Source organism: Folsomia candida, unplaced genomic scaffold, assembly GCF_002217175.1.
Source record: "Folsomia candida strain VU population unplaced genomic scaffold, ASM221717v1 Fcan01_Sc004, whole genome shotgun sequence".
Taxonomy (NCBI): domain Eukaryota; kingdom Metazoa; phylum Arthropoda; class Collembola; order Entomobryomorpha; family Isotomidae; genus Folsomia; species Folsomia candida.
The window spans coordinates 5930624-5946168 of NW_019091196.1; the positions used below are offsets into that span (position 1 = coordinate 5930624).

Genomic DNA, 15545 nt, shown 5'->3' on the forward strand with positions numbered 1-15545 from the left:
TCATGATTATTTTCGAAGTCGCGTCCACCTGGTTGGTCTCCGTCTAGAGGAATATATGCAAATTTTATTTGACCAGTGTGACCTTGGAGAAATGTCTCGTTTCTTGCACTGCAAAGCAAGAATTGCAAGAAATGCAAGGTGCAAGAAACTCGCGCTATCTAGCCACGCGCCCGGCGGGGCGTATTTTCTTGTGCCGTGCATTTTTTGCAGGTCAAAATAGGTACAAGAAAACTTTTCAGTGTATCGTTTCTTGCGGGTTAGCTACATTTCTTGCTTTGCAAAGTATAAAACGTAAAAAAATGCGAGGTGCAATAAACTGGGAGAAAGTGCAAGAAATATGCGCCATACAGCCACGCACCGTCCGAAATATGGTGGCGGGACGTAGTTTCTTGCGCCTTGCATTTCTTGCAGGTCAAAACAGGTGCAAGAAACCATTTCTCCCCGTTATTTCTTGCAAGTCGTTAAGTGCTTGCACCCTAATATATGAATGATCGATATCAACCTGTCGGCAACACAGTGATGGAAGCGATGGGATTTTGCGTAATGATTTGGACATGACGAGCGTGCCGATGATGCTGCAGATTTAGCAAGGCGTCGTGAATATCTTGGTCCGGGATGGGGTCCGTGATCGGCATTGTTTTTGGGTTCCGGTTCGGCGAGTGATACTAATTTATTGGTACATTTGTTTCGGATCATGAAATAATGCAGACAGGAAAATGTCGCATTTTTTTGTTTGTATGGAATTTTTGCAAATTAATCACTATGCATACTTTTTTATATTTTTTTTTGCAAAAGAAACATGGTGACCAAAAAAATAATTCGATTGAAAGATGGTAAGCAATTCACTCTACTATTTCGTAAACTGTGTAAAATTATTTTCCAAAATAAAGTGAAAATAAACTATTTCATAATTATGTATGATCACACATTTCTACGTTTTTAGTGAATTATTACTTGATTTTATTTTAGAAAATTGCTAGCTTTTAATTAACCACTGTCATTCATAGTACATATTTGCATAATTAATAAGAAAAATTGCGGAATTTTGGGTTACATCATTACGTGCAACGAGAGTATGATTTTACTCAACGTCATACGAAATTTTTGCAAGCAGCACAAATTTGCATCAGAATAAATCGCATTAATCATTCAGATAATCATTTAAATTGATTAAATTGATACCAACAATTGCTAATATACAGCAAAAAATATAAACAATTCCTCATAACCTAATCTGGACAAGCTTATTGACATCTGGACACAATTTGAGTCATGTGAGTCACCCAATTTAAGATATCTTTTCATTCATTATCGTCCATTTACTCGAGTTGGTCAATCAAATTTTGCCCGATTATAAATTGATGTAATGGAACCTCCACAAATCAGGGGAAGAATAACGAGACGTTTTAGCGAATTGGTTAATTTTCGTCAAATTTTAAGCACAAGATGATTTTTGCATAACATAATTAATTCGTGTACATTCCCCGAGATGACTTTGGACCCAAATTATCTGACTTATCTGGCTCGTGTTGAGGATAGCACAATTTTTAGAGTTGTACTTATGCCCATTCCCAGGGAATTTTTGGTATCCAAAATTTGTACAATATTGCAATTTATGCCCAACAATGTAAACTCTTTAATAACCAAGTTTTGGAGAAGATGTACAATTTAATTTAATTTTTGGCAAGATTTTTAAAAATGTGTGAAATATTAACGCCATTAAAAAAATTTTTGAAACGTATTTGAAATTGTCAGTTACACAGATCATTAGTTTAAGAATTCGTATTTTTTTATTTTTACGATGAAACTCGTGAAAATTTATGATTTGACAGATCAACCCGGAATTTGTATCACAATAATAAATTCCCAGGAAATTTACACCCCGTCCAAAATAAAATTCGATGCATTTAAATATTTTCATGCCGTGTCCATTACACAATTCTATTGGATTATTACAATCATTTTTTACACAATAGAATCGCATGATTGACCTGAGGATGCATTTCATGTTGTGAACGATGACGGTAATAAAGTATCATTAAATTATGAAATGAAACCATTGATCACAATTGATGACAGGGAAAAAAAGAACTTGCTGAATGTGAAACCACTCATTAAACGGCTGAATTTTTTGTGGAGACATTTCATTTGACACGCGTGCAGTCATGCGAGCTTAATTCGGGTTAAGGCTAAGTGGTTGATTTAGTTAGTTAGTTATAGTGGATTAAAATTGTGAGGATTTGCATTTGCTTTGTAGGAAGTGTACTTTTGGGTAGAAATTGCAATTGTTGCAAAAATTGTATAGATGTGCGAAAAATTTATAGGATTGAAAAAAGAGTAGAAAATAAGTTACAATTTTTTTTTAATTGTGAGAATTTATATTGTTGAGTATAAATTGCAACTTTTGCAAAATTTGTAAATGTGCGATTTTTTAAGGTTAACAAAAAAATAGTAGAAAATAAGTAATCGGGATTTTGTTGCAAAATTTTTTTTGTGCAAGTGAATGGTCGCCAATTTTGTTTTGATTTAAAAAAATTAGGAAGATTTTTATCCCTACGAAATTTTGACATTGAAAAAATCAGTGAAAAAAAACCTTGCCAAAAATGGTTCGCGAATTCACCTCTGAAGAAATTGCAAAAATCGGTCAATTGCGTTCCCTCCTTACCGCAGGGAAGGTTTCACCCCCACTCAACGAAACCTTCGAGGACGACTATTATCTAGTAAAATGGCTCCGAGCCAGAAATTTGGACGTTTCCAAAGCTCAAGAAATGTTGCTGACGTCACTCGCGTGGCGTCGGGAGAACCGAATCGACGGGATTTTAGACCGAGAGGAGGACGATGTTCCCCTCAAATATAAGCGAATTTACCCCGTCGCCATTTTTGGGGATGATGTCGAGGGAAATCCTATCATGTGCTTGCCCCTGGGTCGCTTCAATCATCGCGACAACATTCCGGAACTCGGAATAGAGAGGTTGTTAAGGTTCAATATGTACTTTATGGAAACGATGGTGAAAATCGTGCGAGACAAGGAGGTCGAAACAGGAAAAAGGGGGTTACAACTGATCCAAATTATCGACATGGAGCAGTATTCGTTTAAGTGAGATGATAATTAATAAGTTTGATTATTGTTTTATTTTAGAAAATTGATTCCAATTTTTTATGAATAGTTGGCTCAATTTTTGTATGTTTAGAAAATGTATTCCAATTTTTAATGAAAAATTTCCCCCATTTTTTGTATGAATTTGGTACTACGAGCTTTTAGAATTACTGAAAAACTTAACTTTAAATATTTTCTTCGAAAATTATCACCGAGTTTTTCCAAATTTTTAAAACGTTACTAATAAATTAAGTAAAAATTTGTAAAGTTAATTATATATTTACTACTATATAAAAATTGGGATTGATTTTAATGGAAACTTGCTTCAAATTTCTAATTCTATCAAAATTATTGACAATTTTTGAAAGAGAAATATCGAATTGGTTATAATTTGCAAGAAAAACATTTAGTTATAAATGTACCATATGTGATCTTTAAACTATTTATTTATCTAATTCATTTAGTTTTTTTCACAAAAATCGTCCAAGTTATACAATTTTTATTCAATTCGATTAGAAAATTTCATGCTGATTTTTTACGAAATTTGAACCAAGATACAAATTAGATGCAAATGAGATACAAATTTATTTTGTAAAAGTATTTTGAAATTTTCCAAAAAATTTGATATTTATCAGATAATTAATGTGCGCCACTAATTATTTTTCATTTCAGAGAACTCACATGTAAACCGGCTCGCGAATATATTGCGGAAACACAGAAAGTATTGGAGGCGAATTATCCAGAAATTTTGAAGTCCATGCTGATCATCAATGCGCCCAAGATATTCGCCCTGGCGTTCAAACTGGTGAAGCATCTCCTGCCGAAAGAGACCTTGGCGAAGATGGACATTTACGGTCAGCACGAGGACGAATGGAAGGACGTCCTGAGGTCAAGGTGTGCTCAGTTGAATAAACTTCCCGTCCGGTGGGGAGGCACGCTGAAGAGCACCGACGTCTGGGGGGCGGACGATGTCAACGTTTGGTTGGATGGACCCATACCACTCAGTTATTTTACGGATGGTGAGTTAGCAAAAATTTGCATGGGAGATGCATGCTAATTTCAGAGTTGGCCAAAATTTGCATGGAAGATGTATGCAAATTTTCGAGTTGGCAAAAATTTTGGATACAAGATGCAAGCAAATTTTGGAGTTGGCAAAAATTTGCATGGAATTACACAGTGAAATAAGAGTTAAGATTTAGGGTTGAAATTCTTGAGAAATTGGTGGTTGACTCAAATATTCCTAATAAGCTTTTCCACCAGTAATTTTACGAACGAAAATCAACTTCGTAAATTTACCAAGCCAAGAAATACAATTTTGTGAAATTTTGTACAATAATTTTACACAAGTTTTATGCAGTTTAATGCGTTACAAACCGCGGAGTGTACTTAATCAGAATGGTGAATTGGCAGAAGTTTGCATGGAATTCCGCAAAAAATAGATTTTATTAAACCTGAAATTCTGGAGAAATATCTATGTAGTTGACTCGAATGTTCGTAACACAATAAATTTTGTCACCAGTAATTTTACGAGCGAAAATCATGTTGGTAAAATTGTCAAGTTAATTACGTTAAAAACGCTAGGGGGAAGTTTGTTTTTAATTCTACAGAGCAGGGAGGGAATTAATCATTTAGTCCTCTATTCTATTATCTGCCATCGATTTTGAGGTTTTCAAACTTTTTCCAAATTTTGGTCGCCGATTTGAGGTGTTCAATTCTGTTCAAAATTCTTGTAGGAGGTTTCAGTTCTTAGGGCCTCAGCAATAGTGATTTGATTGCATGATTTCCTACCGAAATTTTTGGTAGCATTAACCACGAAGCACGAATTATGATTCATAATTTATGAATTATTCACGAATTATTAAGCACGAAGCATGAATAGTTGAAGATTACATCTTAATTGAAGGTTAATATTTTTAAATTATACAAAATTATTTATGGGCTTTAACTTTCTCAAAGAATCAAAATTTTCAAGTTTGTTACATGTCTTAGATAAAAATGTTTAGGTACATAAAATCGTAGGTAAAGCTCAAATTTTCATTTTCATTCCACTTCTAATTTACTCATGTTTCGTACAAATTCGATACGTTTTTTTGAAAAATTGTAACCAGTCAATGGAAATGCAGCACGATTTAAGCATAATGTGTCAAAAATACGTTTCGTGCAGGGACGTTTTTTTTACAGAAAAATCATTTTTCCCAGTATTATATTTTCAGCACAAAATTGAAATTCAATCCAAAATTAAAACCATGAAAAACCAGAAATTTACTTCTCAAATGCACTTCTTAATAGAAATTATTTCAGATATTTCTTGCTTTATGTAAGAAATTGTATGCAAGGTGTCCACTTGAATTTACACATTTTTCACAAATACAATTTACAAATTGTGTTAAAAAAATTTCATAATTTTATTTGGACAAGAATTAAACTTCATGGCTTTCAAGACTGCTATCTAATTATTATTGAATTCATTTTCTTACAACCTATAATTTTCTGCAATGGCGTCACTGCATGACAAACTTGTATATTTGTGCTTTACTAATCATCATCTCGTAATTATGCAACATTTCGTAAAAACAATTGCAAAAAGCTGTGAAATTTTTAAATTCACATTTTGGACTTTTCTACTCCCTTTCTTACACTTTGCAGAGTGACAAGATCGTGTAATCGTGTGATTGAACAAAATTAATTCAAAATGAAATCAGAAATTTGCTTTGAAAATGCACTTCGTAAGAAAAATTATTCCAGGAATTTCTCGCATTTATGTAAGAAATTCATTCCTTTGTATTCAAGGTGCTCACTTGACTTGATACGCATTAAAAAATATATATATTTGTTATTTTCTTACCACTTTCTTAAGAGATTCGCTATGTGAAATTAAAAATTTTGACGAAAAATTGACAGAAATAATTTTCCAAGTGAAAATTTGATGTGCAACATGATTCTCAAAAGTATAACTACTTCGGTCAGCACGCGGTGGCTAATTATTTATTTAATTTCGGTATTAAAATATTTTAAATTTTGAATTTTAAATTTTAACTTTTAAGTCAAATTTTAATGCCGAAAGTTGTAACTTATGAAAGTGTATCATTTGAAAAGAATTACAGATGTTAAAACCATGACCTGCTTGGTCTAATGTACATTACAAAAAAGTCTATGGGCATTTTTAAGTGATGACGAGTAAAAACCGAAAATTTTTATAAGATTTCAATGCCGCCAAGTGATAATTTAAGAAAAGTTGTAATTATAAACGAATTACAGATTCAATATGTTTAATTCTGCAATTGAACAATGGAAAGACATTTGGGTATTTTTTACCTGATAAAAGATTAAAACTGAAATTTCATAATTGATCTCCCCTTATCTTATTCTGAAAGTATAATTACTTCGGTCAGTAACCACGAAGGAAATTATTTATTGAACTTGGGTATTAAAATATTGAAAGATTTTAATGCCGGAAAGTTGTAATTTACATATGAAAACACGTCATTAGAGATGAAATACAGGTTTTACCGTAGTTATTGTGTAGTTGAAAATTGCATAAAATCTTTGGCCATTTTTTATCCGATAATAAAAACTGAAATTTTGTAATTGACCTTTGACCTCCCTTCTTATCTTATTTTTAGATGTCATTGACTCTCACGGCTTCAAAAAGGTGAAAGTCGGAGCCCGCGACAAGTATAAAATGGACGTCCTCACAACCTCATCAAGATCCGAGATCCGATGGCGTTTTAACACGGAAGGTCACGACATTGGATTTCAAGTTGTGTGTCCACGTGGTTCCACGCTCGTGCCGTGGCGTCGGCTCGACTCGCACAATTCGATGCAGGAGGGAACCATCACTTGCGAAACGGTGGGAAAGTACCAGCTCGTTTTTGACAACAGTTTCAGCTACACCAAGGCGAAAATGGTCAAGTATTATGTCCAAGTTGTGGAAGAGGATGAAGACGATAATTTACAAGATGTCGAGCTGATTGATACCGGAAGTGAGCATAATATTGGTAAAAGTACGGTTGAAAATAGTTGAAGGATAATTACTGAAGTGTTAAATTGATGAAATAATGCAAATTAAAAAACCAATTTTTTGTTAAATATGAAAAGTTGAACGCCATTTGCAAAATATATAAATTAAATAAAAGAAATTGCAATCTTAATTAGATTATCCAACGGCGTGCTTCGAATAGAAAATTTGATATAAAAGATGGGGAATTTTTGAAATAAATTTATTAGATTTCATAAAATAAAAATCAATTTATGCAAATTTAATATGTAAATGGTATCCATGTAATAAAGTTTCAACTATTTACACAAAGCCGAAAAGAGCTAGTATTATGTCCAAGTTGTTGAACAGGGTGAAGATGAAGACGATGATTTACAGGATGTCATAATTGTTGAAGTGATCATAATTTTGGTGAACGTGTGGTCGAAAATAATTGAGGGTTAATTATTGACAGGCTAAATTTACGAAATACATAATGCAAATTTAAAAAATAATATTTTCATTAAAATTGAAAACCTGAACGTCATTCGTCAAATAAATAAAATTTATCATAATTTAAAAAATTTAAAAAGATTGATTGGGCAGTATCCACTAGTGGGTATTGTAATGTATATAAATAGAAAAATTGATTTTAAAATCAGGATCTTTTTGAGTAAAATAAAAATTACTTTATACAAACTGAACATGCAAATAAGGTCCCGTTAATAAATTTGTTTAGAGTAATTTTTTAGAGGTACCAAATTACATATTTTAATTTTTTCTTGACAAATTTTAATTAAAAATAGCTATGGGTTAATTCATGAAATAAAAATCAATTTATGCAAATCTAGTATGTAAATTATATCAGGGTAATAAAGTTTCAAATAAATATGTAACGTGTCCAAGACGTCGCCGACGACGACGATTTACATTTATGTCGAGCTAATTGATACCTGATGTTAGCATAATATTGGTGAAAGTACGGTTTAAAATTGCTGAGGGTTAACTGTTAACATTCTAAGTTTATGAAAAAATGCAAATTAACAAATTACGTTTTTAAAAATGTGCAAAGTTGAACGCGATTTGTAAAATAAATAAAATATAATATAATTACAAAGTTTGATTAGATTTGGCTTTGTCTTTAATAAAAACATTAATCTAAACAATCCGGGATTTTTTAAATAGATTTCATAAAATAAAAATCAATTTATGCTAATTTAATCTGTAAATGATATCCCGAGAATAAGGTTTCAGCCATGTAAAATGGTGAAGTATTATGTTCAAGTTGTTGAAGAAGGTGAAGTTAAAGACGACGATTTACAAGATGTCGAGCTAATTGATACCGGAAGTGAGCATAATTTTAGTGAAAGTGTGGTTGAAAATGGTTGAGGATTCTTGACAGGTTAAATTTATACAAGATAGATCCCTAAAACGGGCGGCTTAGGTGAAGCGAAGGGAAGTGCGACTAAAATACTTGCAATAGCAACGAACCATATAGCAATACCACGTGACCAGTGGTACTTGCATTTATGAATATTGTTGCCATTTCTTATCCGATTTTGATTATCTCAAAGTTAATTGAAAGCTAAAAATATTTAGAAACTTTTTTTCACAGTACATTTTTGATTTAGGTCCTCAATTTTTTCGTATAAAGCAATGCCACTTTTTGGAGGGTGTTTTTTGAGAATATCTTAGGAATGGGTAGGCTCACAACCGACCGAGTTGGAATCCAAAACTAGACTATCATAATTAACTCTCGGCACTTATTTCGCAAAAATCGGTTAAGAAATGGTAAAGTAATGTGGTTTTGTCACTTTTGAACGTTGTAGTAAATGCATACTTAGGTGTTTTTTAATCATTAGATCACCATAGCTTCACCTAAGAAAAATAATGAAAATTAAAAAAAAATGTTTTTCAGTTTAGAGTATTTTGTAAGGTATCCAAAATACATTGATAAACTTCAGTTAAGAATTTTTCAATTTTGCTTGACAAATTTAATATGTTGATTTTGTTAGCTATTTTGAATTTTGCAAAATTTTTGCATAATTAGATGCTAAATTATGGACGGGTTCAATTTATGAAATAATGTAAATTTAAAAAAATAATTGTTCTTACAAACATGAAAACTTGAATGTCATGTTTTAAATAAATCAAATTCATTTTTAAAAGATTAAAAAGATTGATTTGATAGTATCCATAAACGGATATTGTTTCATAAAGAGAGAAACTTATTTTCAAATTCAAAATTTTTTTGATAGGTTTCATAAAATACAAATTTATGTAAATGTAGCATATAAATAAGGTCTCGCTAAGAAATTTGTTTATAGTATTGTGTAAGGTATCCACATTACATAAACTTCGAAAAAGAAATAGGTATTCTAATATTTCTTGTAGCTAATAAAAGTTTTGGAAAATTTTTGAACAATTAGAAGCTAGATTGTGGATGGATTAAATTTATGAAATACTGCAAATTAAAAACAATAATATTCTTACAAATGTGAAAACTTGAACGTCATTTCGCAAATAAATAAAATGTTATTCGCGAAGTCTAAATAGATTAAATTATGATTTAGTGAGACGTAACAAAAAATAGATTAAAATTAATGTTCCGGATTTATTTATAGATTTCATAAACTAAGAATCAACTTATGCAAATTGAGCATGCAATATAAGATACCGTTAATATGAATATGCGTTTTAAGCCGTTTTTTATATATTCAAATTACATTAACTTAATAATAATAATCATTTTTTGGTGAATTGAAAATATTTTCTTTAATAGCCACATATTTCGAATTTTGAATTTTTTTTTTGTAAAATTTGAGGCTTGATTATTAACCGATTCAATTTATAAATTAATGCAACGTAAAAAACTAGTTTTTCAGTGTGAAAACTTAAACGCCATTAATCAAATAAAGAAAATATATAATTTCTAAAGTTGAAATAGATCACTTTTTGGAGTCATTGAATAATTGATAAACTTGGTTGATAATTATTTTGTAAAAAAGAATTGATTTAGATAATTGGGAATTTTAAAAATAAAATCAATTAATCAAACTGTGTGCAAATAGTTTCATTATTGACTATGACTAATTTTTTATATGCACATAGGATTTTTTGTAAAATTCCAGGGTAAATTATTGACAGGTTAAATTTTTTAAATAATATAATTCAAAAATAAAGTTGTCACAAATACTGATACATAAACTTGAACGCCATTTGTCAAATTAATTAAATTAGTTATTATCTATAAAGTTTGAACAGGTTATTTAGCATGGAACAACTTAATGGGTGCTGTTTCATAATTAGAAAATTTGATTTTGTTGATAGATTTCATAAAATAATATTTAATCTATGCGAATTTAGAATGCAAATAATATCCCGTATTTAAAGTAATTTTTCATGCATCCAAAATACATGTTAAGAAATATTTCAATTTTTCTTGACGAATTAAAAATTTATAGTAAAATAGCTAAATTTCGAATTTGAAAAATTTCTGTATAATACGATGGTTAAGTATCGATAGGTTAAATTTATGAAATAAAAAAGGTATAAATTAATAAAATAATGTTTTTAAAAATATGACAACTTTCTCGCCATTTGGCAAATAATTAAAATATATCAATGCAAATATTAAATAGATGTCATTTGTTTCTTCAAATACAAATTTAGTATATAAATATGGTCCCGGTAATAAATGTATGTTTAAAGTAATTTTGTCAGGTATCCAAATTACATAAATTTGAGTGAAGAAGAACTTGATTTTTTTGGCGAATTGCAAATAGATTTTTGAAAGCTGAGTGCCCCGCAAGTTCGCGAAAACGATCAACTGCTACCATAAGATAGATTTCGCTGGGAAACCGAGCGTTTTCGCAAACTTGTGGCTCCCATAACTTGCTGAAATTTTCGAATCTGCGCAAGTGCCGGACTAAATATTGTCTCTAAAGAGTTGCTCTTTCAAACTAACATGCTAAAAAATAATTAGGGTTGAACATGGTTTACGTACGTCCCCATTGTGAGTGTAAATAAGTTTCATCACGGGTTATGACTTCTTTTTCATAGGCATACATATGACCGAATTTGCGTAAGTGGTTCGGAGTGTTAACTTAATGTGACCTAAAACGTCTCATATTAGTGAAAACCATCAATTTGCAGGATTTAATATGAATAATTATTTTATTATTTACTTTATTATTTAAATTTTAGGATTAGGAGCCACTTACGAATTTATTTGAAAGTGTTACTGATTTCAACATATGTCAGATCTTTCGGTTTGTTCGATTTAATTGTGACTTACGTCAACAATTCTTGTCAAAAATTATGAACTTTACAAAACTGTAGGTAACAATCGAAACGTGTTCATTTTTTTGCATAGATCATCAATTTGCAGTGATTTAATACATGAATAATTCTTTTGTGACAATAATTTTTTATAAAATTGACATATTTATTTTACCATATCTGTCTTTTCATAGAGGGGAGACTCGAACATGTAGGGTTCGAAAGTTTTCTGCGTTTCGGGAACGTGATGATAAAACAGACTTCCCGAGAAATGTTTGACTCCACTAGAGTCACTCCAGTCGGCAACTTGGTCGGCAACTTGGTCTGAACTGTGTAATTTTGCAAAAATTAAATTATTTGCGGATGGGACTCACTCGGATGTTTGTCAATTGTACAATTTTTGCAAAAAAATATTTTACAAATTTCTACAGAATGAAAATTTTTTTGAAAAACTTAACTTACATATAACCTTGACGGTTGACCTAAACATATAATTTTTGCTGTTGCAAGATATGCAAAAACGCGTAACGACGTCTAACTTTGTCAAATACTGTGCAAATTCAATGTTTGTTAAAATTTCAAAATGTGCAATAATGCATATTAGTTATGGAAATTCATTCCCTCGGATGTTTTAAATTCTGCAAATTTTGCAAATATTTTGCAAACTCTACAAAATGAAGAGATCTTTGAAAAATTATGGAACTAGTACATAAACTATTTTAACTATCAGACTCTGAACAAACCTAAAGTGTAATTAAAGAAGTTGCATGATTTTAAAAAATACGTTTAAAGGCTTCTAGCTTTGCCAAATGCTGAGGAATTTGTTGTAACCGAATAAAACTGTACAGTAAGTTTTTTCCAGGTTGCTACAAAATAAGGGGGATCTATGTAAATTTGTTTTTCCATCCAAATTTCTTCAAATTTGTTTAAACAATTGTATAAATTTTCAGATTTAACGGGGTTAAAAAAATTCTCATGAATTGCGTCCATGATCGATGACTTCACAAACTCCATTTAAGTCAATCACAATATATCGATTACCAATGGTAATTTGCCTTTGTAAACTTGCACAGATATTTATAAATTTACAAAAGTTACACAGTTTTACAAATATCTTCATCAATTCATAAAATTATGCGAGATTATGGAAAACAATTCTACAGAAGTTATGGACTTTAATGCCTTACAAGCACGCGATTTTAATTTGCATTTGTGATTTTTTGCCACTTTCCAGAGATTCCCTATGAAAATTTATGAATGTCGACATTATTTAATTAACCTAAAAAATTCTGAAAAATATAATTTTCCAAATGCAAATTTGGGCAAATTTGAACACCATTTGGAAATTTCATTTAAATAAAATATAAAATTCACGAATTTTAAATAGATCCTTCGTTGACGGGTGATAAGATATGTCCTAAGATATGTCCTAAGATAAAAAAATTAGTCCGGAATTTAAAATAAATTTCATAAAATAAAATCTAATCAGACCCAGTTAATAAAGTTTCGATGCGAAAATGGTTCAAGTTTTTGAAAACGATGAAGACGACCACGATTTAGAAGATTTCGAACTAATTGAGACTAGATTGAGGGCATGACAAATTTTCAGGCACAAATAAATGAGTGTAAATATGCGATATGTTGCTGAATTTATTGGGGTTATAAAACAATGCTAGGATTATCTCATGAGTGAGATTTTGAGTTACCGTCATCGTTTTTAAATAATGGACACAATCCTAAGAATTCATGAAGGATTTACACATTAATCCTATTACTACAGAGAGTGAATCAAGATACAAAACTCACTTTTGTTTATTTTTCTACAGCTTTATTTTTCGTTTGTGAATTTTATAAATTGCTTCAATGGGTAGCCCATTAGTTTGTCTAACGAGGTGCAATCGCTTTTTCTACGCCATTATCACCTTTGACACTTTTTTGGAGTGATTTTGTTCTACCCGTTTTGAAAAGTTTTCCAAAACCCACTTAGCGCCCGAGCCGTCAGCTTGAAAATCTCTGCTTCAAGTACTCAAATCTAAAATAATCCATCCGAATAATGTCATGCGACTCGCCAAGAGTAATTGCAGTTAAAAATTTATTTCTGGAAAATAAGTTTTCATGCAGTTATCGCGAATTTGCTTCGAAAAACGCGATGTAAGACGGCGTGGGGGCGTACAGCGGGTCCTCCTCCGCGTTAATATATTTAGGTCAAAGTGACTGATCCTAAAAACTATTGCCTGACTCACCCCCAACATTTTGCATACTTTTCTGTGGTGACGGATGTTCCTTATTGATGAAATTTGCAATCTAGTATAACTCATGCTCGATCCTGACTGATCTTGAACGCCACTTTGGTGGAGGTGGAACTCCAGCCAATAATTTCTGCCTCTTTATGATAGTGCCATTTAATACAATGGAAACATGGCTTTGACTGGTACTTGAATTCAGTTGTCGCCAGTTTCTTAAAAAAAATTTATGGTACAATTCATCTTTGGAAAACTCTTTTACGGCTACCTCGCACTCCGTGGGGGGGAGTGGGGGCATGTTGCTGCACAGAACTAAGAGTGATTTTGCAAACTGTTCCTTGACTATCTGGGTACGACACGTGTAAATTTCAATAATCCCAAGTGTCTCTAACACTTGTTATCTCAAAAATAAAAGTGAGTTTTGTATCTTGATTCACGCTCTGTAGTAAAAATAAAGCTGAACTGATTAATTTGTAGACCTAATTGTTTATATTTTGACTTTTGTTTATATTTTAACTCAGATTTATTTTCGTTGATATTGACTTATGTGTTTCAATTTTTACGGATTTTTAATTTTTTATAGATTTTTTGTCGAAATATGAATTTAATTTATTAAGCCTGATGATATTTGAATAAATTACTCGCCTTAGGGAAGCATTAAGAAAGTAATATGTACATACATACGTACACGTTTGCTTTATTTTTACTAGTAGCAGGATTAATGTGTAAATCCTTCATTATCCATTATTTAAAAACGATGACGCCCTACCAGAACAACCTGTCTGGTTCCGGTACACAAAATCGGGGGTGGGATACTCCTAGGGGTGCGATTGATAAGGGGTGGCATCTACAGGGGTGCGATTGCTCGGGTGCGAATGATCGGGGGTGGCATCATCCTAGGGGTGGCAATGGTGGGGTGCGTTAGCCGGGGTGCGATTGATGGGGTGCGATTGATCGGGTGGCATCATCCGCACACCAGGGCATGATATTGGTGAAAGTGTGGCTGAAAATAGTTGATGATAAATTATTGACAGGTTAAACTTATGAAGTATAAAATTCAAACTTAAAAAAAAATTTTTTTAACAAATATGAAAAGTTGAATGCCATTTACCAAATAAATAAAATGTGGATATTTTCGAAGTTTAAAAAGGTTGTTTTACTTCGAAACTTCAATGGATGGATTCTATAAATGGGAAAATTGATTAAAATAATCTAGAATTTGTTTGACAACATAAATTAAAAATCATAAATTAAAAATTAATATATGCAAATTGAATGTGTAAGTAAGATCTCGGTAATAAATATGTGTTTAGAGTAATTTTGTCTGGTGTCCAAATTACATGATTTTGAGATAAGAAATATTTCAATTTTCTTTACGAATTAAAAATTCGTATTAAAATAGATATATCGAATTTAGAAAATTTCTGTAACATTCTATAGTTAATTATTGACAGGTTAAATTTATGAAATAAAAAAGGTAATTTAATAAAATAATGTTTTCACAAATAATTTAATAAAATAATGTTTTTACAAATCTGATAACTTGAATGCTGTTTGGCAAATAAATAAAATACATTATTGGCAATGCTTGATTAGATATCCTATTTTGCACGGTTTGGGAGGACATTTTTTAAATACAATTTATTGGTAGTTTTCGGATTTTCTCGATCCAACTTCAAGTCAACTGATTGCATAACAGTTTTTGTGAAATGTACAAATAAAAAACGTTACTTCTCAAATCTATTATAAACACAGGTTAAATCCGTGTCTTTAATAGATAGTTGTGCAAAAATATGTGTACATATTTTTGCACAGTTTACAAATATCGGACTGAATTACATTATTAACAATAATTGTAGTTTCCCAATTTGGTAGTTTCTCCAAGATCGAATTATGGAATTTTGGTGTGCAATTTTTGTTAACCCATCAGTTCACACGATTGAATTGA

General features: G+C 31.2%; 1 protein-coding gene across 1 annotated transcript; it reads left to right on the forward strand.

The window, feature by feature from the left end:
* Window positions 1-2094: 2094 nt before the first annotated feature.
* Window positions 2095-8239, forward strand: LOC110848987 (putative SEC14-like protein 6). Its single transcript, XM_022096362.2, has 3 exons — window positions 2095-3097; window positions 3770-4116; window positions 6721-8239. Exons 1-3 carry the CDS (start codon window positions 2604-2606, stop codon window positions 7119-7121), a joined length of 1242 nt encoding a protein of 413 aa, XP_021952054.1. The 5' UTR covers window positions 2095-2603; the 3' UTR covers window positions 7122-8239.
* The last annotated feature ends 7306 nt before the right edge of the window (window positions 8240-15545 follow it).

Bases quoted from the DNA above. Each gene is read 5' to 3' on its own strand.
- LOC110848987 (XM_022096362.2), top strand. From the start codon at position 2,604: ATGGTTCGCGAATTCACCTCTGAAGAAATTGCAAAAATCGGTCAATTG. The intron at 3,098-3,769 runs GTGAGATGATAA...TTTTCATTTCAG, and splicing joins ATGGAGCAGTATTCGTTTAA to AGAACTCACATGTAAACCGG. The intron at 4,117-6,720 runs GTGAGTTAGCAA...TCTTATTTTTAG, and splicing joins ACTCAGTTATTTTACGGATG to ATGTCATTGACTCTCACGGC.